The sequence below is a fragment of the Leishmania panamensis genome (assembly GCF_000755165.1).
Source record: "Leishmania panamensis strain MHOM/PA/94/PSC-1 chromosome 20 sequence".
NCBI lineage: Eukaryota > Euglenozoa > Kinetoplastea > Trypanosomatida > Trypanosomatidae > Leishmania > Leishmania panamensis.
This window is the reverse complement of record NC_025866.1, coordinates 2370605-2392657: the sequence shown is the minus strand read 5'-3', so window position 1 is coordinate 2392657 and position 22053 is coordinate 2370605. Positions and strand designations below refer to the sequence as shown.

Sequence of the window (22053 nt, the reverse complement as noted above, 5' to 3'; positions counted from 1 at the left end):
ACACGGCTTTGTTGGCGCGCTCCCCAGGCGTACAGTAATGCAGGCTCTTCGGCGCTGCTCGGCAGTGTTGCCTGCTAGGGCAGCACCAGCTGCTACTGCTATCCTGAGCCAGCCCCGCTGGACGGCGCACGAAGCACGCGAACAAGTGCCTCGAAGCTGCGTCCTGGCGCGGTGGACAGGGGCCGGCGCAGCGCCAACGCAGACAAGTGAGAGCCTATTGGGCAAAGGCATGAGCTTTGCCTCTGGCCTGCTGCGTGACGCCTCTCCCTCCATCCGCAGCGCCTCTACAAACGTGACCATCGACTCCACCGTAGGTGACGTTTTATGGGACCTGTGCGAACGCATGGACTACTACGTCCAGTACAATATTCCCTCCAGCTGGCGGGTGACAGAGCTGCTGCGCGACAACAGTATTGCCATCCAGTGTAGTCCACCACTGTCAATGGAGGCCTCGGGAGGGTCGGGTGTCGCCGTGCATGGCATCTCACTTAACTGCTTTGCATATAAGCAGCGCGTAAAGCAGGCAGACAGCGTTCGGCTTCTGCACATCTTCCTGAAGCGCTTCAACGCGTCGGTGAACAACTCGCTGGAGCTACTCTCCGAGGGCTATCCGCCGCCTCTGCCAACGGAGATGAGAGTGCCCTTCAAGGGCAACAGTGACAGTGCTGTGAATACCAGCACACCGACGAGCACTCAGGCGCGCGACGCCGGTAATAAAGAGGGCATGTGCCAGATGCTCGCCAAGCAGCTGAATAGCGCGGTGGCGGAGGTCACTTTTACGCCAGCCCCTGGTCAGCCGCTTGCCCATAGTCTGTGCCGCGCCTTCTACAACTCCAATGGCCGATTTCACTACGTCATCGTCGTTGCGGTGCCTGAGGAAGAGTACGCCAACTCGGTCGATCTCATGATCCACGCCTTGGCTTCGGTTGTCGAGAGTCGTGTGGAGGCTGCGGCGAAGCGGACATAACGGAGGTCACTGCAGACGGTGAGGGGGGTAGGCGAGGGGAGAACAAGATGGATGTGGCACCATTGGTGGGGTCGAAGAACTTGGTGTCCTCCCGCCCTTTGTGTCATTCCTGCTCCCCACTACTAACCTATTCGTCCATCAGTTTCACCTCCTCATTCCCCTCATCACACTGCAGGGTCTGTCTCTCCGCGTCGGTTTTCAACTTACTCACAGTAACTGCCAACACTCCCGTGAGCGTGTGTCTGTACGTGGGCGTATGAGTGTCAATTTCTCGCCCCCTCCACCTCCCTCTGCCTTCGCCTCTCGCACATAAGTGGCACCCCACACACACACACACACACACACACACACGCATGTGTGGGCGCGCGCCGGTATTTTTGCCGTGCAGCGATGACATGAAAGATGGACTGATCGAAACACAACTTGCATTTCATTGTGACAAGTGTATGGTGGTCGTAACTAAGTGAGGCGGATTGAATTTGTGTCCGTGTTACTTCCGAACGCTCCGCCACCACCATCCGCTAATGCACGCCAGAGCCTTCCATTCGTCCCTCCCTCCTCCGTCTCCTCAATTCTGTCTTCCCAGTGCGCCCTCAGTCATGCCTATTTCACCACCTCCTCCGAGCACCGAGACGCACGATGCCGTACAGTTGCACGAGCACAGCAATGCCAATCTTCTTAAGATTGACACCCATGACAAGTACTCCACCGTAGGCGCCATCAAGAAACTCATTGCAAAAACTCTGCCAGCTGAGCAGCGCGAGATACAAGAGCAGCCGCTGCTCAAGGGACTTCTCCGCATCAACAAGAACCCCAAGAATCCATACCTTTTCATGGCCTTCAAGACCCCTGAGGACCGCGCGGTCGCTTCCACTCTGCTGCAGACTATCTCCCACCGCGGCCGCCCTTGGATGGAGGCGTCTGTCTCATCACGAGACTTGGAGCTCACTCACAAGGGTGGTGTGAAGCGTCTGCGCGACGGCAACAACGGCAACGGGGGTAGTAAGCTGGCTCAGTACGAGCACCTTAGCATGGAGGAACAACTGGACCGCAAGAAACGGCACTGCCTCAGCGTGATGCGAGCAATTCTGCCGTCCCACGGGTACGGCTACGCCTCCTTTCAAGATCGCTTTCTCGGCATCTTCACGAGCCCCCTGAGGGAGGGCTACCGCAACCACGTCAACCTGTCTTTTGGGCTTTGCGCAGACGGCACCACGTCGGCGCTGGGATTCCAGGAAGGCTCTCTTGTGGAGGGCACAGCCGCCATCCTCCCTGCCACGCTGCCCGGTAAGGACATTGTGACGATGAACACTGTCGCCAAGGTGGTGGCTGCAGCGCTGATGAACGTGTGCGCGGAGTTCAGAAACGCCGCGAAGGGTGGCCTCGACGTTTTCGACAAGGTCAAGGCCAGTGGGTTCTGGCGCAAGCTGCAAGTGCGTCACAACGTAAAGGGCGAGGTGATGATGGACGTAGAGGTGGATGCCGCCAGCACAACGGCAGAAGTGTGGGCAGCGGTGCGACGACGCCTCGTGGAAGTCTTCACGTCTGACGAGATGCGTGTCAAGCTGGTTGTAGCGGCTGGACTGTCCACAGCAGCCGTGGTGAGTCTGCAGTGCCACACACACACGGGAATCAGCTCCCTACCTTTCGACGTGCCGCGCGAGGTGCTGTTTGGCACACCCACCCTCACTGAATACCTCGCCGGGCTATGCTTCGAGCTTAGCCCAACAGCGTTCTTTCAGGTCAACACGCCAGGCATGGAAACGATGCTGACAAAGGTGACGGAAGTGGCTGAGTTGTCGACAGGCACAACGCTGTTGGACTTGTGCAGTGGCACTGGTACGATTGGACTGACGCTCTCTAAGCACGTGAGGCGCGTTATCGGCATTGAGCTAGTGGAGTCGGCCGTTGCGAATGCACGGCGGAACGCTCAGCAGAACGGCATCGCCAACGCCGAGTTCCATTGCGGACGGGTGGAGCACCTGCTCCCCTCCGTCATCAGTGGCCTGCCTGCCGAGGACCGCGGCGACATTGTGGTCATCCTCGACCCGCCAAGGGCTGGAGTGAACAGCACAGTACTGAAGTGGATTCGCGGCATGGAGACAATAAGGCGCGTAGTATATATCTCCTGCGAGCAGAAGGCGCTGGAGCGGGACTGCCCTAGACTGACGAAGCCCAACACAAAAGCGTATCGGGGGAACCCGTTCGAGGTCACTGCAGCCTTTGCTGTCGACCTTTTCCCACACACGCACCACGTGGAGATGATCGCGGTGCTTACACGTCGCCCAGAGAGTACTGGAGCTCCTTTAAGTGTATCGGTACCAGCGCTGGTACCGGCACCGACGAGCGCTGAAAGTTCGGCTGAAGACGAGGAAGAGGCGGCCATCGACGTGGACAATGGCTGTGTCGAGTAGCGGAGTCTCACTGAAAAAGTAAGACAGACTGTTGAGTGTGAGAATAACGTGCAGAAAGACCCCGTGTGTGTGTGTGTGTGTCGATGAGAGGTCATGCAACGTATGTGCGTTCAAGACTGGTTCTCCCTATACAAGCCGCTTCTCTTTCTGCATTCTTGGTGTATGCATCAGCGAATGTGTGCATCCCGACACGCATACCCACCTCTTCCATCCGTTCTGAAAAGAGGCGGTGAAAGGAGGAATCGCCAAGAGAAGAGGTGTGAACAGCAGCAGAGAGGAGAGCGGCGAGCTGTCGTTTGACCATCCTCCCTCCCCCTCTCCCCATTTCCCCGCTCACCTCATGCGTGCTGTCGGGGAAGTAGCCACATACACCTGCTCACAACTACCGCCCCCTTCCTCTGATTCAATAACATACGTGTAACGCATCTGCCCTACGCGCTCTTCGCTACTGCCACCACCATTGCCTCCTGAGTCGCCCGTCTTCCCCCTTGACCGTCTTTGCCGTGTCTTGCGCTCTACTCTAAAACGTAAGAGTGCCCTGTGCTCAAAGCAACTCCGCCTTTGCTCGTGGCCCTTTGCGTCCCTCTTTGCCTGCGTATACCTCTCCGGGTGCGTGTTCCCCGCCTGTGCTTCACAACAGGAATGTCTGCGTGGTCCAACCGCAATCTAGCCGCGATGCTCAAGGAGCAGAAGGCCTCTCCCGGCGCGGTGGCGGTGCTGGGGGACAAGACGAGGAACGGCGATGTGCCGAAGCGCCCGGTGGTATCGGTGGAGCCGGCGCCGAAGTTCACGGCTCCCACCGCGGCGGCAGTGGTGACGACTGGCTCCGAGCCCACCCCTGAGCCTGCAGCTGGACCTGAGGTGGTATACACCCTCATCGGCCCTGTGTCGATGCCGCAGGCGCTTGCCAAGCTGGTTATGCCCTCTGAGTTCCGCTTCGCAGGTACCGTCGAGGCTCGGAAGCCTGTTGCTCTGCAGCCCCCCGTGACCCGCCAGCCAGCGGAGGTGGTGCCGACGCCGGCGGTCATCACCCCACCCATGCCCGTCGAGGCACTTCCTGTGCCGACGGTTACGTCTTCCTCCGATCTGCAGCGCACCCCATCGCCGAAGCAGCAGGAGCAGCATCACCATCACCAGTGGAATCCGCCACAGCCAGTGTACAACCCGTCGGTGAACGACTACGTGCCTCAGTACGAGGGTGCCCGACCGTACGGAGGCGAACTCGGCAGCGTGCCGCTCTTCTATAGCACCGAGAGACAGTACAACGCGCAGCCCTACCACCCAACCTACTACAACTTGTACTGCAGTGGCGGCTACAGCAGCAGCGCCATTCAGTACGGTGGGCACGGTGACATATACCACAGCTACTATCCTGGCCAGTGTGGCTCATACACGGGCAGCCGTCTGCAGACCCGCCCGCCGTACTACCCGCCTCGTGATCCCCCGCAGCAGCAGAATCCTGCGACTCAGTACAACTAAACCTATAAGTAACGCTGATGGATGATGCGATGCCTGAATCACAGTACAGCTTCTCAAGCGCTGCGTGAACAATCATTGAGGTACAACCTAGGTCCTCTGTGCGTGAGAGAGGTGGTGCTTCTTTCGTTTTCGCTTCTTCACTTGCTCCCCGTCTCATCCTTGCCTATCAAGGCTTCTGGCACCGCCCACTGACCAGCGCACAGGCACTACACAATCGCCTCTAATGTTCTTTTATTGGTTTGTTAATGATTTAACTGTTGATGATTTGCGCGCCCTTGTGGTACCGCTCGCGTCCGCGTGCAGCTGACGCTATAAGCGTATCTAGACTTCTCCTGGCCCTCTCTGGGCACGCCGCCTGTCACCTACAGAGCACCATCAAAGCTTTTTGTAGGCCTGTATTACCCCCACCTCTCCTCCCGCTCCCGCGTCTGGGCACCTACATGGGTCTCCGTACGAATGCGCATCGTTGTGCATTGCAGCAACACACGACTTCGTAAGATCCTTTGCTGTTACGACTCGCCCCCACCCACTTATCGCCTCCTTCTCGTATCCACCCCGTACCACGTTGTTGTCTTTTCTCGTGTTGCGCATCCCTCTCATGCCGCACACTCCACCCCGTCATCTTGCGTGCATATCGCCTCGAACGCTGTCTCGGGCCTACGCACCGATAGAGAGCCACAACTGCCCACGGATTTCCTCATTTCACGGCATTCAGGGATCCAAAAAAAAAAATAAAGAATTAGACACCGGCCCTCTGACTCTGGTGCTTGCGCATCCCTCTCTTGCCGTGGCGCCACTCTACCACAACCTCATTTTCTACACAGCGACGGTGGCAACACGTGCGCGTGTGCACGCCCACCCATCATCCCAGCATGTCCTCCGCCGACTCCATGTTCGCAGATGCGGACAAGAAGACAAAGAAAACGTTCTTCAAGGACTTCGAGGGCGCCTTTGACCTCTTCAACAAAGCTGGCGTCCGGTACAAGCTGGACAAGGACTTCATGCGCGCCGGCGATGCCTACTCGCGTGCCGGAGACTGTGCGGTGAAACTTGGCGACAAGGCGGGGGCGGGTATGGCCTTTGCCGACGCCGTGAATGCTTACAAGAAAATCGACGCGGGCAAGGCCAAGACGATGCTAGACATGGCAGTGCGTCTGCAAATTGAAAACAATCGCTTGTCCGGCGCGGCGCGGCTTCTCTTGGAGTTCGCTACCTCTCTCGAGGAGCAGGGGTCTGGCATGGACGCCATCCCACATTACGAACAAGCTATGCAATACTTCAAAGCCGAGGACCAGAAGGCGCAGGCACAGAAGTGTATGATTGCAATAGGGAAGATCTACGGCGAGAACGACCAGTATGACAAGGCTCTCATGTACTACGAGCGCATTGCAAATGAGATGCTTGGCGGCCCTCTCAAGTTCCAGGCGCAGGACTACTTCCTGCGGGCGATGCTCTGCCGCTACGCCATGGTGACCAACGACAATCGCTTCGAGGGGAGTGAGGAGTGCCGCGACGCGCTGCAGCAGTACATGTCCGCCGATATCTACCTGAAGAACACACGCGAGGCGGAGTTCCTGCAGCTCATCCTGGACGCCGTCACCGACAGCGACGTGGAGAAGTTTGAGATCGGTGTGTCGTTGCTGCAGGACATTCGCAAGCTGGATGACTGGAAGACACATGTTTTGCTTGTGGTGAAGCACAACATGGAGAGCCTCGCGTGAGCCAATCCGTGGTTGACGTGAGAAGGAACCAGAGAGTGAGAGTGAGCAGGGGCGTGGCTGCCCAACATGAGACATCCCTCTCTCTCTCTCTGATCTGTGTGCGCGCCACGCTGGCTCGCTGGTGCTCTCGCCTGCCTTTCCGCTCCTTTTCTCTTACTACTCTCCTCCTCATCCCTCGTGAGGTTCACCAAACTCACGCATGTAAGCGCCCGCTGACTAGCGCGCCTTCCTCCCCTGCCGTCTCAGTGTCGCCTCGCTGGGCATTCGCCTACAAAAATGTTTGCGCTGACCGCAGGGCTTGATAAGGGGTGCAGAGACTGGGAAGTTTGAACAGCAAGCGCCAATGGCGCCTCTGGTCCCTCTCCATCGCTTCTGTCCATCAGCTGTGCTTCGAACTTGATACCCTCCGCGCGCGTTGCTGGGTACTCCCCTTTTTGCCTTTCTTTTTCCTGTCACGTTTACTGTGACGACCTGCGTTGGTGCCGCTGCACCGATCTGCGCGTGCTTATGTCGGCACGTGCGTGAGGGTGTGTGCATGGATCTGTGCATAGCCTCACGGAGTGCGTGCCTGTTGGAGTGGGTGTATGTGTGTGTGAAGCGAGGAAATCTCACTTGGGTGGTACTTGCCTCTCCACCTTTCCTGTCTCACTCCCAAGTACCCGAGTACTATGGTGCCGCTGGTTACCTCGTTGCTTCAGAGAAAGTGCGCAACTGCCTATCTTTCCTTGTTTTCTCATGCACATCCTCCTCAGCTTTATGTCCTGGACATCGGCTTAGCGGCGGCGAGAGAAGTAGGTGCGGTGGCATCCTTAGTCCATGAGAGGGTGGTTGAGTCGGGTCACCGAGCCGCCTCCCTACTACCCGCTGTACGGTGAAGAGAGCACCCAAGTTGCTAAGGTCGCTCGCTTTGTTATGCCAAGAAACTGGTGGCTCTCTTCTCGACTGTTGCCCTCCTCTGTCTGCAGAGCGCACAGGCAGAGAGACGCTCAGCACAGGGCCCCACTTTCTCTCCGCCTGCGTCTACTCCTTTGCCTTTTCCACCTTTCTCTCTCCGTTGGCTATCCGCCCGTCTTCTCGAAGCCCACTCATACACGTACACACGCGCTCATTTTGCTGCTCCCGCGCCTGCTGGAGGCAGACACGTTTGCGGGACCGTGTGCACGTCCACGTCTGAAAAAGGGTGGGGTGAAGCACACGGAAACGCACGAGCGCGCTCAGACAAGCATGACATCACCCTACAGCTCCCTATTGCGGACCCTCCATTATGCCACCAGCCGCACCTTGCACAACCTCGACGAGGTTGCGGCGCTGGTGGAAGCCGCGGAGAAGCTGTCCTCCTCCCGCTATCACCGCCTCGCATCGCCGTGGGATCTGCCGAAACTACTCTCGTCCGCGTTACGCACGCAGCTCAACACACGCATGTGTTCGTCTGCAGCGGTGGCTAGCAGTGTCAGTACAGTCTCTCTGTGCCGCGTGCTGGCAACAGCGTGGCGGCTGTGTCCGCTGGTGACGCTACCGTTGCCTAGTGCCGCCGATGATGACATCTCACCGGCCAGCGTCGCATCGCTTCTGTCGCTCACCGATGAGGACGTTGTGCGGGTGGGGCGGGAGTTGGCCTCGCTGGCGAACGCTCCAGGTTCTTCGGACGCAGCGGAGTCGCCTGCTTGTGGCACGGCGATCGCTGTTGTGACGTCACTGCTGCTCTACTGGCACGTGCTGTCCAGCGAGGCGCAGGAAGCCACTGCAAAGGGTGAGGAAATGTTTCGGCGGGTGTCGACGACAGTGTGGCGGTGTTTACAGCAGTGGACCACAGCTAACGGCTGTAATGAGGTGCGTCGTAGACTCCTCACAACTTGGGTGAACACGGTGCTGCGGCGTGCACTACAGTGTACGAGTGGCCTGTGTGTGGTGAGCGCCGTGACGCTGCTGGACACTGTCGCGCAATCGCGCACGGATTTGACGATGTCCATGACTTTCACCTCAAGCGGTCTATCGAACAGTGGACTCAGCGAGCCTTGGGTAAGGCTGCACCTGCGCGTCTGCCAATATGTAATGGAGGACATGCGCACGCACCAAGCGGCCTTCAGTACAGAGTGGAGTCGCTCCGTCGCACCGGTGCTCACTCGTGCCTTCGCGCAGGAGCCGTCTTTGCTATCCCCCTCCTTTAGCAATGTGGTGCAGTTTGCCGAGCCGCTGGACACTTCGCTGGGTGAACTGATGCGTGTGGTCCACCGTGTGCGGCGGTGCGCACTCAGCAGTAGTGCCGCAGCACAGGCGGGCGAGCACGCCTCGTGGGTGAGTGCAAATACCCTAGAGCCGCTCCTGTGTTTGGCGACTCTCTCGCAGCGACTGGCTGCAACGGGGGTACCGGTCGCGTCCTTCACGACGGCCGAAACTTATCGCACATGCGTGGCGCCGCTAATTGCGGTGTCACTTCGCTGGGGCCTTGTTGCAGAGGCGTGTGCGCTGCTTGACTGGTTCACCGACGCGTTGGATGACCGTGGAACGCAGTGGCAGCGGCGCTTGCATCAAATCCTGGACGGTATTACACAAGATGCGGCCTCTTCCGCGCCAGCGGCCACCTTGACCGGGTCGCGCGAACGAGAGGGAGGTCTGCCGTACATCAAGTGTCTTGAAGAACTTCAGTGCACCTCCTCCACGGCTCTGGATGTGCTGGCCACTTCTCACGACATCAGGCAGCTGCGGCCGGTATGTGACGCCCTCCTGCGCCACCACCCTTCTGAGTGGGCCACGGAGGTGCTACAGGACTCGTTTGCCTCATTCTTTGTTCTCGGCGGACTCACACGCCTGATTGATGCGCTGTTACAGGCACGTGATGCCCCGCTGGCACGCTTCTACGTGACGTTGCTGGGGCGCCTCCTCCCGCGTTGCGCCTGCCCAACACAACTCGAAGCACTGCTGCGACTTGTGCACCGCCTTGCCACCGTGCTCACCACCACCCACCTCTCCGCGGCGGACTACGCCGCTCCTGGAAGCCGCTACGGAACAGCCTTGGCGGGGTGGCGACATCTGAAGATCACCCTCGAGCACGTGTGCGCAGAGCTTTTCGATTGTGACGACGTGGGCGGTGCAGGGCACCTCGGCTGGCCACAGCAGAGCACTGCGGGTCTTGCATGGGACGCTCGGAAACGTCTTCAAGGTTTTTGCGGGCACAGCATCACTCTCAGCGGAGTAGAGAGCGCTGATGCCGCCGCTTCTGCTCAGGTAATGCCCAACTTTCCTGCGGTCACCCTGGGCACCCTTGTGGAACTCTGCTACGCCCCTGCCGGTTCTCAGAGTGAAAAAGAGGGGCAGCTGTGGCTCCGACGCACTCGGGTCAGCACCACGTGTTCCTCAGGGGCGCAGCACACGCAGGATCAGCAGCTGCCCAACCTAATGGTACGCTGCCCTGTTGGGGAGGCACTACAGGCTTGCGCAGCTGAGATGACAGACGTGATGAGCCAAAACCGAGCGCAACTAGTGCGAGGCATCGCAAGCGCAGTCGGGGAGACGGGCCGGTGCCTTGACAACCAAAGCTCATGTGAGCTTGCCACAGGCACAAGCTGCAGGTGGAAGCAAGCGGGCAACTGTGCCGCGGCGCCGACCGAAACGAATGCTCAGCGGCAGCAACGGCTCAAAGAGGCGTGGTGGTGTGAACGGTTTGAGCTTGACAGTCGTATTGGCCGGGTTGCAGTGTCGATGCAAGACGCCCTCGGGGCAGCGCATATGCTGCTGCTCGGCGACCCCAGTCCCTCCCTCAGTGGCCAGCTGCAAGCACTGGCGGTGCGCTTCGCCTCCGAGTGCATGCGTCTCCGCGGCGACAGTCGATGCCCTCCTGTTGACGCCATGCAGCGCGTCACTCTGCAGGTTTTTGTGGCGGCTCCGTACCTGTGGAGAGATAAGACACAATCTCGTGGGAAGATCACGTGCTGGTACGGCCCACGCAACGCACGCAGTTGCGTGTGTTGTACGCAGACAGTGAAGCGCGCGCAGAGGACATTGCTCGAGGCGGTCACGTCGCTAGGACAGCTGGTCGTAACCGCTACAGCGGCAGCTGCTGAGTCATCGTCGTCATATGCACTCGCTAGTGAACCGGGGCGCCTGGAGGAATGCTGGCTGGGGCTGTTGGTGGATAAGGCAGTACAGTGTGTTGTGGAAGAAATGGTACCGGCAGTGCTGGACGCGTACTACCGCGAGCTCATGCCAGACGCCGCCACCACTGCGCCGAGTGATGGTGGGGAATGTCATCATCACCATGCGAACTTGCTTCTTGTCTCTCGCGAGCACGTGTATGTGGTACTGGACGGAGAGCTGCACGCGTTGCCTTGGGAAGCCCTGGATGTGTGCCAAGAGCGCAGCATGTCTCGCGTGCCGTCGTGTGACTACCTGAAGTTCTACAGCACGGACTCGTCGGCCGTATCCCTGCGACGCTCCTTTGTCTACCGCGATGACGAGGCTCTGCAACACAGCTCCTCCAGACTTACAGATCTCATCGCGAAGCACTCGCATTGGGAGGTGGCCTACGGAGAGACGCTGCAGGCGGCAGCAGCGGCGGCGCGGAGTGACGGCAATACAATCGCTTCGCCGCTAATGCACCGCCTCCTTTCCCAGTCCAAGGCCTCGAGCGACCGCATTGACACATTCGTGTACGCGGGGCACAAGGGTGGGGAACACCTGGTGCCTCGCAGTGCGCTGTACGACTGGATTCCAGCTGCAGCTGGCGTGCCCCCGGTGTTGGTGCTGCTGATGGGTTGCAGCTCTGCCCGTATGCAAGCCAGCGCGCTCTATGACTGCTTTGGCTTGCCCTTCGCGTACCTTAGCGCAGGCGTGTCGTGCGTTCTGGGATGCCTGTGGGACGTCACGGACGCCGACATTGACCGCCTTACCTGTCGCTTTCTACAAGTAGCCAGTCAGACGATGGAGGATGGCAAATGCATAACCATTGGGGAGTGCCTAGCAGTGGCGCGCCGGGCCTGCAAGTTGCATTATCTGACCAGCATGGCAACCGTCTTCTATGGGGTGAACTGTTACGTGGAGGCTACGAGGGAAGACAACAGGGCTTCTGCGTGATGACTCGTAAAGCCGTTTCTTTCTTTTGCTCTCTCCTCTCAGGTTTGTGCACGGAGACATGGGTGCGTGGGGGTGTCCTGCATGCATTGTGTCCCCGCTGCACCGATGCTCTCGGAACACGTACACACACCCGCACTCCTTCGTGCCGTGGAGGCGATAATTCGCGCTTTGCCCGCCAGCCTGTTTAGGCGTTTCTTCTTTTTCTGTTAGAACTCACCTCGTTAGATGAATCATTCGATGCACTTTTGGGCGTTCTCCCGCGCTCTGCGGCTCTGCTTCTCCGCCCCCCCCCCCCCCAGTTCTTCTTTCACCACCACCTTCGACGCATCACTGGAACATGCAACGACACCGACCGAGTCAGAGAGGGGCTCATGTGTGTGACGACGAGCTGCGTGCCATCGCAGGCCACAGAAGTACCGGTGTGGTGCCCCTCCGCCTCTGCTGCCAGTCTGCCAGTGGGCTTCTCAGCTGCAGCGGTGCGTGACCCTGCGCTTGTATGCCTGCACCAAAGAAGAGCAAACGTCGATAAGTGCACAGCCACGCCCTGTCTTACCACCTTTCCAGAATCATCGGGACGACGCACTTAAGAACACGTCACCGTCTCTCCCTTCCTCCACTACCCCCCCCCCTACCCTGACACCGCTGCACCTCACGCCGGCTTCGAATTGGTTTATCTCAGCAACCGTATTTCATCAAGCTCGAACGCACACACACACACACACACACACACACACACACACACAAGCACACGCAAAATACTCAGTGCAGCAGCTGTACACATACCAGCAGCAAAACCACTGCGCATTTCTTCGATCGCCATACCGACCGTCTCCTCACTATCTTCTCTCACACCTCTCTCCGGCATAGAGAAAATGACAGGTGCGTGTAAGAAACGCTCTCGTTCGGCACTGGCAGCAGCAGCGCCGGCGGCTGAGTCTGCGCAGCCGCCAGTGGAATCCTCAGCCGACGTGGCGGATGTCGCCAAGGTGATGATGAATCGCGAGGAAGAGATGGTCGGTCAATTGCACGTGCAGCGCGTGCAGTCAACCAAAAAGATGACGAATCGGCAGAAGATGCTGGTGCTCGGTGCCCGCAGTATGACGAGCAAGGACCGCCACCTGCTGCTCGACCTGCGTGGCTTCATGCCGCACTCCCGCGAACACCAGAAGATTAGGCGCACCAACACCCTCGGCGATGACCTCGTCGATCTCTGTGGGCTGCATCAGTGCAATAGTGTTATGTTCGTCGAGCCGCATCGAAACGACGCCAGCTACCTGTGGATCGGACAGGCCCCCAGCGGCCCGAGCATCAAGATGCAGATCAACAACGTGCACACGGCAGACGAGATTCGTATGGCGGGCAACTGCCTCAAGTACAGCCGTCCGCTTCTCCACTTCGATCGCGACTTTGAGCTCCACCCGCATCTGCGTGTGGCGAAGTCGCTGCTGCACATGGCCTTCAACACACCTCGCTACCACCCCAAGTCGAAACCTTTCGTGGACCGCATCATGTCTTTCCTGTGGCTCGATGGCCACATTTGGGTGCGCAACTACCAAATTGTGCCGACAAGCCCACCGTCACTGATGGAGATCGGGCCCCGCTTCACCTTGGAGCCAGTGGCGATCTTCAACGGGTGCTGCAAGGGAAACGTACTGTGGAAAAACGCGGCGGCGAGGCCACCGACGGAGCAGCGCCGCGACCGCAAGCTGCGTCGCCTCGAGAAGCAGCAAGCCAACGAGGTCATCAAGGAGAAGTCCGATAGGCATAAGGCGCTCCACCCGGCACCCAGCGCTGACCCGCTCGACCTCGTCTTCCGCGACTGAGCATAACAACAGAGCGATAAGGACTGCAAACCAGCAACGGCATCGCCGCCCCACATCCCTTGCCTGCCTCTAACATGTGCGTGTGTGCGTCTACGCCATGCTGCGAGACCCCGTCTCGTCGATGCACAGGCGTCAGCGTGACTTCGCCTGCGCTTACAACTGTCGAATAAACGTTAACCGCCGTTTTGCACGAGGGTGTTGGTACGCGGCTCACTTTGTCTGTGAATGAGCCCCCCTCTGCTCGTCGGTGCCTGTTGTGTACCACTGACGCTGCGCACGCGACACACACACCGACGAGCAAACTACAGTGCACTACCACCGGCAAAAAAAAGAACCAAAAAAAACGTCGGTAAGCGCCGCACAGGGTGCTGAAGGGGGATCACCTCTCGAAAGCCAGAAAGCTGCGCTGTTTGCATAATCGCCCTCTCCCTCTCTTCCTCCCTCACTCCCCCTGCACCCTCGCGCCTTTGCACGCACGCTGCTAGGAGTTGGTGAGTGGCGTCTCCTGCAGGCGGTCATCACAAGAAGAGGACGTAAGCACCGCATTCACCGCTCCACCGCTGCTCTTCTGGCACAATACGGCGTGATAGAAATGGAGAGCAACGCTTGGGCAACACAGGGTTAAAAAGAACGTGTGGGCTCATGGGAGAGCGCGAAGAGCCCGGCGTGTGCGTTGTCGCTGCCGTCTCTCGACGTGTGTGCATGTACCCCTCGGAGGGGTGCGCAGCCTCCGAGCCCACCCTCTCTGTCGTGCTTCCTATTTCCCCATCCCTCACTCCTCTCTCCCGTTTCCCATGAAGTGAGTGACTCACACGCCTTCAAGGTTCTCTCTCCGTATTGTATCTGCGTCACAACAAAGGCGACGGGTGCCACTCGCATACCCCCGCTCTTCCCATTAGTCGCCTCCATACCCGTCCCCCACCCCACCCCACCCCACCCCCACTAGGGCAGAGAACGCGCCAATGCAGCTCGTCAGCGATCTTCAGCAGCGGCCCAAGAAGGGGCGGCTGTCGGTCGAGAAGAATATCGTGCCCTTCTACGATCTCTGCACGGCGGTGCAGTTCATCACGTTTCTCATCCACACCGTCACCACCGTGATCGGTGCCAGCCGCACTTTTGTGCACAACATCATCGTCCAGAACGACTTTGAGCTCACGCCAGCCCTCGTGCACAAAACACGTAACTGCTCGTTCAGCACGGTCCGAAACATGTACGCCTTCGACTCCGTCAACATGACGTTCACACAGAGCTCCGTGAACGACGTCTTTGTGGATCAGGCTATACAGATGCGCCTCGCCATCTTCGTGTGCGCCGCCACCTTCTTCGTCGGTGCCGTGAATCGTACGCTGGTCGATGCCAATGTGTTTGTCATTAAGTTCCGCAACTTCTACTTCTGGAAGGACATCATCTCCGCCACGGAGCTCCTGCTGCTCGCCTATGTCATGCAGATCACAGCGACCATAGTGCAGCCAGCCAGTCTCCTGCGGGACTACCTGCGGCACTGCGGGGTGCAGGCGAGCTCCTATCTGCCCTTCATCAGCATCATCAATCTCTGGGTGTTCGCTGGCGTCGGATACCTCACCTACGTGGTTGGCATTGCTCTGTATCTCAACAACACACTGCCCAAGTACGGCGTGATGACGCCGCAAGAAATCGAGGAGTACAAGGCGTGGTTGCGCAGCCGCCGCACAGAACAGGAGCAGGTGCGCATGCTGATCGATGAAGCCAAGAAGGCGCATGCCCGCCTCCACCTGATGAACAGCACCGACTACAAGCAAGGCGAGAGCAACGCCCTTTCCCTGCCGCCAAGTATAATGGGGCCGAATGGCCCCACGTACTCGTACCCTTACAGTGCCGCATTCCCCGACTACGCACCCCCAGCGCCAGGGATCCCAAGTGCAATAACAGACCCACGTCTACCAGCGCCGCAGTTGTTTGGGGCAGGCATGATACAGACATCTGGTCAACCGGGCATGATGCCATCCTCTTTGTACAACAGCGGGGAACCGCCCGCTGCCGGCCCGTCATTCTACGAGACGATGCCGCCAGGAACGACGGCACACGTGTCCTCCGCTCCGAGGGACCCGATGTCCCTTCCCATCAACATGCCACGTAGACGCACTGCGCCAAGCCCCAGTCAGGGGAACCCGCCCACGTACAATTAACACGTGTGCGGCGCACTTCGGTAGACTTAGATGAGAGTGCCCACGAGATGGGCACAAACCGGCGCGTGTGTATTGCTCGAGTGTGTCTGCTCTCTCAATATATGTGCGCTGTCCCCCTCCCTGCCTCCCTGGCCCTTCTTCGCCTCGCTCGTTCTCGTCTCGCACCCGCTGAGCCCCCTTGCCTTTGCCCTTCCCTTTTGTTGTTATTCGCTGGTTGTGTACCTAAAGTACCTCTGTTTTTCCCTCTTCCTCTCTTTCTCTACTCCTTTTTCCTCGCGCTTCTCCGTTAGACCTCCACACCGACATTGCTCGTCACTTCATTTCCCCATTAAGGCGCATCCCTCCGCCACTCTCTCCTCTCTGCTGCTACTGCTGCGGGTATGCCCTTACCCCCACAGGCGCCTGTGTCATTCACTCTCCTCACGTCTCACTCCTCTTCCGCCCCCTCTCTCTTTCTCCTTGTCCCGTCATCCCCTCCCCTATACACATACACATGCACGTACACATGCCACAGGGAAAGCTTTACTCCGTCAACGCGTAGAGTCATGTCCGCTGCGCCTCAGTACTACCATGCGCATCAGGTGGATGCAACCATTCAGCACCAGAAGGCGTATCAGCGCCAGACGGCGGTGAATGAGAACATGCACCGCTCGAGTCGCAAGCACGTCAACAAGTCCGGCCACATCCGCTACGCCAAGAAGATCGGGCTGGGCTTCAAGACCCCGGCGAAGGCGCTGAACGGCAAGTACATCGATCGCAAGTGCCCCTTCACGAGCAACGTGGTGATCCGCGGCCGCATCCTGCGCGGGATTGTGCACTCCACCAAGATGCACCGCACCATCGTCATCCGCCGCAACTACCTGCACTTCATCAAGAAGTACCAGCGTTACCAGAAGCGCCACAAGTCCCTGGCTGTGCACTGCAGCCCCGCCTTCGACCCCAAGCAAGGTGATGAGGTCGTTGTTGGCCAGTGCCGCCCGCTGAGCAAGACAATCCGCTACAACGTGTTGGAGGTGGTGTCGAAGAGCGCTGCCGACAAGATGGGCAAGAAGTTCGCCAAGAACTAAGCAAAAGATGCGTCGCCACTTTTGCAGCACACGTCATAGCGAGTGTGATGGCATGTTTCGACTGTTGGTGGGTGTGCGGCGAGTCTTTGATCCTCTCAGTGCAGCTTCAACGTCGTGCCAAGGAGATGGGGGGGACAAGCTAAGACCTCAACGTGGGGGGGGGGGGGGGGGGTAGGAGGGCGGTGTATAAAGGCGCGACGGTTCTTTTTCAGGTGTCTCTGCCTCCTCAGCTCCTGTACCGCTTCCTCTCTTGCTCTCTTACTCCCCTCATCCCTGCCTCTGCTGCTGCCGCTTCTCCCTCCCCCTTTCCCAAGAGATAGAGCGAACAGTTCCTCAGGGAGGCATGCGTGCCCAGCACAAACACACACACACACACACAGTCACACGCGTAGCCGCTCCCTGGCTGCTACCGCTGCTGCAACGGTCATCTCTGCGGCGGTCTACTTCGCCCTCAGTGGGGCCCCTCTTCCTTTCCCTCTACTTCATTTCTTCGCTTCTTTAGTACTTTACCTCACTTTGTTGGTGCTAAAAAAGGCCCCCGCGCCACTCCCCCTTCCCCGAAGAGAACACGCGCACACAGGTACAAATGATCAGCGCGAGTAAGTGGGAGCATGTCTGGGCTGTTGGTCTCTCACACCCTCCCACTATTGGTGCTGTGGTCTGGCAAGTCTCAAAAGCCACCACGACACCGTGGCTGTGGCTGGGACCGCTCTGTGTGCGCAGGGTGACAACGGACTGCTGCAGGCGCGTTCAGCAGAGGCCGGCGTGACAACACCTGTCACCCCTCTGACTGGCCGTCTGGGACTGCGTGTGGGTATGTGCCGCGACTGTCAAAGCCGAAGAGCTGTGGGAGAACGGTGAGGCCGCATGGTTGTGCTGTGGAGATGGATAGTCTCCCCAACGCCCCACTCGATACGTGTGTGTGGGTGTGTGTGTGCCCTCAGCTTGTGCCTTGTGTGCACCACTGATAGTACGTTCATTCCTCCCCTCTCCTCCGCCTATTCTCCTCTATCATTTTTTTCCCTTGACCACGTGCGATGATTGGCTCATGTGGCTTACAGAAAGTGGTGGCACCTCACACGATAACGAACCACTTAGCTGCACCTCTGATAGCTACTTCTCTCTCCGCTTCCCGCATTCAATCAGCCCACCCACGTTTCCACTCGCCTTTCCCCTCTCTCTGTCCCTCTTTGTGCTCCTCGCTTTGCTGAACTTGTAAGTACCACACTTTGGTACGCGTATGGACGACTGCATTGCTCCGCGCTTCTGTCTGTATCTGCCTCTGCCTGTCTCACTGCGCGTGTGCGAAGAAGTTTCACTTGCTTCTTCATTTTCTCTTTCCTAGTTCTCCTTGTCAGTTCATGTTGTCAAACCACTGCAGGCCTCCCCCTTCTCCCTCCACTCTCTCAAGTGCATCGAACCCTCTCTTCTTCTCTCAGTCGCTGTTGTTGCTTTGCGGTCGCCCGTATTGTCTGCCGATTCCCTCGCTGTGGTATTTCCGATTTGCATTTCCGTGCGCGCCGCTCTCGCTGCTACGCACCATCCACTCTTCACCCCAGCGCACATACCCAAGAAAATGCCGACAGTGCCCTTCACTGGACAAGTGCAGATGGAGTGGTACCAGTCTGTGGAGCAGATCCACTTCATCTTCTACGTAAAGAACCGCACAAATGACGATGTTGCCGTGACGAAAACCGCCACGTCGCTTGAGGTGACCATCCGCCTCGATGATAACGGACGCGAGTACAGCTGCAGCTACGACCCGCTTTTCGCAGAGCTGACGGACGATCCCCCGTCCATCTCGGCGCGTCCCATGAAGGTTGAGGTGTCCCTGACAAAGGCCCAGCCGTACCAGTGGCCGACGCTGGAACGCAAAGCTGACGCGGAGGGTGCAGTAGTGGCCCCCATCTCTGACGCACCCTCTGGCGCGCTTCCTGCAACGGCCAAGGACCTCAGGTACCCGAACAGCAAGGGCAAGGACTGGAGCGCGTTGAAGCTGGAGGTCGAGGAGGACGCAAAGCCGGAAGGTGAGGCGGCCCTCAACAAGCTGTTCCAACAAATCTATGGCGATGGCTCCGATGAGCAGCGCCGTGCGATGATCAAGTCCTTTACAGAGAGCGGCGGCACGGTGCTGTCCACCAACTGGGAGGACGTAAAGAAAAAGAAAGTGGAGGCGCAGCCGCCAAAGGGCATGGAAGCCAAGACCGTTTCGGACTAATCGTACATCGACACCCCCTCCCACGCATCCCTGACAGATGCGCCGGTGTTTGTCCATGGGCACAGCCATCACTACGCGTGTGCTTGTCTCCTTTCGGCCTAGCACTCCTTTCGCTGGTTGTCGCTGTTTTGGGGCAGCGAAATTGGTGCTGTCGTGGAGTCACTGCCCCTTCCCCTCTCTCTCCCACAAACCGCCACATGGGCACGCGCGGCTTCTTCTCTCCTTACCTGAGTCTTTACATGTTTTGTGCTGAAGCGTGTGCATGCTGGCGAGTGGACGCTTTGTCGTTTTCTCTCTTTTTCGTATATGCGCGCCTTCTTTCTCTCTCCGCTGCACCAGTGCGGCGTGGCACCACACGAAGATGCACTTCAGTCATCCTCTCTTCCTCTGCCCCAGCGCACGCATGCAGGGGACCTTCGCGTCACTCTCCTGGCCTTCCTGCTTGGAGGTCGCTCTTACTGAGAGCCACCCCTCTCCTCCACTCTCCCAGATGGCATTCCACTCTTTTTCCCCATATCTCCTCCACACTCTGCCCACTCCACGCGTTGACCGATACTACTCGCTCGGGGAGGGCCCATGTGCGACTGCATTGGAATACTACACTTCCATACGTAAAAGTACTTGCACGCACGCGCACACGGAAGGTGAGGTGCACACCTGTGCAATCTCTCTCCTTCACCTACCTACCCCCTCCTTCGCAAGAGGTACCTTCCACGTGCCATCTCTCGTTGTCTCCCTTTTGGTTCGCTCTGAAGGCGTACAAAGCGCACCTCACCATACCCTGTGTGCTTTGTGCATCTCCCCTTCCTCCACCTCCCACCCACCCCTTGGAGGCTCCCAGCCCCAAAAGATACGCGGCCGCACAAGCACTAGGATACTTCACCTAGACGCCATGTCCACCTCCAGCACTGCCTCCTCTGCTGCCTCCTCGTTCTCCTCGTCTCTCAAAGATGAGGAACTTCTCATAGACTGTCTCGAGCGTCGCCGCCTTGAGCAGACAGAGGCGGAGTACATAGGTTACTGCACGATGCTGTGTCGCTCAGGACGGCTGAAGCGGCACGGGAAACTACGCGCAATGGTGTGGCGTGATGTCGTCATGGGATGCAAGGCGGTTGCCGCTGTGCCACAGCTCAGTGATGGCATTATCCGTCAGCTGCAGGAAGAAACCCGCTTGCAGGCGAACCAGGGCGGCGACAGCCATAGCAGAGAGAACACGCACATGAGCGACTCCATGGACTCATTCATCAGTCCAATGGCGGAGATGGAAGACGACAACGTTGACGGCAAAGGCAGCCCGAGCGGGGCGTCGGAAGTGAAGCGGCACAAGGATGATGATGTCAACAACGACTCTTCTCTCCCACGCAGCTCCGCGTCTGTCGGCACCGACCAGGCTCTTAGCCCGGTGCTAGCATCAACCCGTCGCCACAGACATCCCTCGCTGAGCCCGCCACGGCCAATGCCTTCAGCAGAGCAGATGGAGGAAGCTGCTGATGGTTTCGGTAGAACTGGCGGTGAGAGTCCGCTAGTGCTCGCGCAAGTCCGTCGGCGCGCGGTCTCGCAGCTCTCGCGACGCGTGAAAAGCGACGCCGTTCACTTTCTTGAGCTCACTAAAGACGGCGTGTCGAGTCACAACGTGACGCCCGCGCAGAACCTTTCTGGCAGTGTGCTGTGGCCCATCTCGTGGTACCACCTGCCCGATAACTGCCAGCCGCGTGTAGTGGAGGCGGACATCGAGCGCTCGCTATGGACTTTGTACCCGCACTCGGCAGAGCGCAATGAGCAACGGCGGCGGTTGAAAAACACGATCCTGCGCGTCCTACTTCACAATCCAGAGCGCTTCTACTACCAGGGCTTGCACGAGCTCATGGGTTATATGATGTACGTGCTGAGTCCGTACATGGAGCGTGAGGAGGTGGTGTCGGTGTGCGAAAGGCTTCTGGTGACTCGTTGGAAACGATTCAGCGCTCACCAGCTAAGGAACTCCGAGGCGATGCTGTACGCCACGCACGCCATCATCGCGCAGGTGGATCCCCCCTTGGCTACCGCGCTGGAGTGGTGCAGGGTGGGGCCAGAGTCCCACTATGCTGTCTCCTGGGTGATTACATGGTACGTGCACAACATCGAAAACCTAGAGGTGCTGGCGCGGCTATTTGACTACCTCATGGTTGATGTGGAGGGTTCAGCTGTTATCTACTTCACTGCCGCCCTCGTCATAAGCCAGCGCGAGATAATCTTTGAATGGATCCACGACGCCAAGGAGGCGATGGGGATCAGCATGTTTCCCACAGAGGTCAGTGACGATGGCATTATGCTCATGGCGCGCGTCTACGCCCAGCTCTCACGGCTGCCTAGCAACGTGCTCAACAGTATAGACGAGGACACCCTCAACACGCTCGTGGAACAGGCAGAGCAGTATTGCACTCAGCATCGGCACACGGCACAGCAGGAGGAACAGAACTTCCTTAACGGCGACGTCAAAAATCTCGGCCTGCTGTCCAACCAGCGCACTCGTAATGCGGCACTGCGGCTGCTCTGGCACTTTCTGCCGCGAGAATGGCGCAGCCCCGCCAAGTCAGAACGCGTGCGTCGCGTTCTCTGGACGAGCCTCATGGTCGCCGCAGCGGCGATGGTCGTGGCGACGGCAACGGTGGATCTCAAGCCGGGTCGCTGGATTCACGATCTTCTGCATCGCTGAACATTCGCTGCTGCCGCCCTTCACGTTGCGCCTCCGTCTCACGCCACAAGAGTCAGAGATTGCGTCGGGGGATATAGAGCAGTGCTCAGCTCGATGGATAGTGCGGCTGCTACCGCTAGAGAGATAAAAGTGGTGTTGTGACGGCCGCCCTCCACTATCTCCCTTCGCTTCAAATGCGCTGCTTCGTCTCCTCTTCTCTTCCCGGCTTAGGAGTGCTGTACTTCCGCCAAACCCTCCGGCACGAGCGGACTGCCCTCGGTGGAATGAGGAGGCACGTGGGGTGCCCAAGCAGTAACCGAACGGCTGCCGTATACATGCTGCGCACCGCCACCCCCATTCGACACTGCACTGCTTCATCAGTCATTTCTTATTTTTCCTATTGCCCCCCCCCATCCCCTCACTGGTGACGAGGGGCAACTCAGCGTGCTATGAGG

The 22053-nt window shown here is 58.6% G+C and overlaps 10 protein-coding genes across 10 annotated transcripts, besides 1 other annotated feature; all 10 read left to right on the top strand.

The window, feature by feature from the left end:
• Positions 1-229: 229 nt before the first annotated feature.
• Positions 230-967, top strand: LPMP_205820 (hypothetical protein; the record flags this gene model as incomplete). The annotated part of the gene is made up of 1 exon (XM_010700478.1): positions 230-967. One exon carries the CDS (start codon positions 230-232, stop codon positions 965-967), a length of 738 nt encoding a protein of 245 aa, XP_010698780.1.
• A 599-nt stretch (positions 968-1566) lies between these two features.
• Positions 1567-3381, top strand: LPMP_205810 (RNA methyltransferase, putative; the record flags this gene model as incomplete). The annotated part of the gene is made up of 1 exon (XM_010700477.1): positions 1567-3381. The coding sequence occupies one exon, from the start codon at positions 1567-1569 to the stop codon at positions 3379-3381; it is 1815 nt and encodes a 604-aa protein (XP_010698779.1).
• A 642-nt stretch (positions 3382-4023) lies between these two features.
• LPMP_205800 (hypothetical protein) lies at positions 4024-4860 on the top strand (the record flags this gene model as incomplete). Its single annotated transcript, XM_010700476.1, has 1 exon — positions 4024-4860. One exon carries the CDS (start codon positions 4024-4026, stop codon positions 4858-4860), a length of 837 nt encoding a protein of 278 aa, XP_010698778.1.
• Positions 4861-5732: 872 nt separating this feature from the next.
• LPMP_205790 (SNAP protein, putative) lies at positions 5733-6581 on the top strand (the record flags this gene model as incomplete). Its single annotated transcript, XM_010700475.1, has 1 exon — positions 5733-6581. One exon carries the CDS (start codon positions 5733-5735, stop codon positions 6579-6581), a length of 849 nt encoding a protein of 282 aa, XP_010698777.1.
• Positions 6582-7805: 1224 nt separating this feature from the next.
• LPMP_205780 (separin, putative) lies at positions 7806-11651 on the top strand (the record flags this gene model as incomplete). Its single annotated transcript, XM_010700474.1, has 1 exon — positions 7806-11651. One exon carries the CDS (start codon positions 7806-7808, stop codon positions 11649-11651), a length of 3846 nt encoding a protein of 1281 aa, XP_010698776.1.
• An 872-nt stretch (positions 11652-12523) lies between these two features.
• LPMP_205770 (ribosome biogenesis protein, putative) lies at positions 12524-13474 on the top strand (the record flags this gene model as incomplete). The annotated part of the gene is made up of 1 exon (XM_010700473.1): positions 12524-13474. One exon carries the CDS (start codon positions 12524-12526, stop codon positions 13472-13474), a length of 951 nt encoding a protein of 316 aa, XP_010698775.1.
• A 962-nt stretch (positions 13475-14436) lies between these two features.
• On the top strand, positions 14437-15639 carry LPMP_205760 (hypothetical protein; the record flags this gene model as incomplete). The annotated part of the gene is made up of 1 exon (XM_010700472.1): positions 14437-15639. One exon carries the CDS (start codon positions 14437-14439, stop codon positions 15637-15639), a length of 1203 nt encoding a protein of 400 aa, XP_010698774.1.
• A 545-nt stretch (positions 15640-16184) lies between these two features.
• Positions 16185-16706, top strand: LPMP_205750 (ribosomal protein S17-like protein; the record flags this gene model as incomplete). The annotated part of the gene is made up of 1 exon (XM_010700471.1): positions 16185-16706. The coding sequence occupies one exon, from the start codon at positions 16185-16187 to the stop codon at positions 16704-16706; it is 522 nt and encodes a 173-aa protein (XP_010698773.1).
• Positions 16707-18282: 1576 nt separating this feature from the next.
• On the top strand, positions 18283-18924 carry LPMP_205740 (phosphatase-like protein; the record flags this gene model as incomplete). The annotated part of the gene is made up of 1 exon (XM_010700470.1): positions 18283-18924. One exon carries the CDS (start codon positions 18283-18285, stop codon positions 18922-18924), a length of 642 nt encoding a protein of 213 aa, XP_010698772.1.
• A 1027-nt stretch (positions 18925-19951) lies between these two features.
• Positions 19952-21619, top strand: LPMP_205730 (hypothetical protein; the record flags this gene model as incomplete). The annotated part of the gene is made up of 1 exon (XM_010700469.1): positions 19952-21619. One exon carries the CDS (start codon positions 19952-19954, stop codon positions 21617-21619), a length of 1668 nt encoding a protein of 555 aa, XP_010698771.1.
• Positions 21620-22050: 431 nt separating this feature from the next.
• Positions 22051-22053: part of a repeat region that runs on past the window's edge.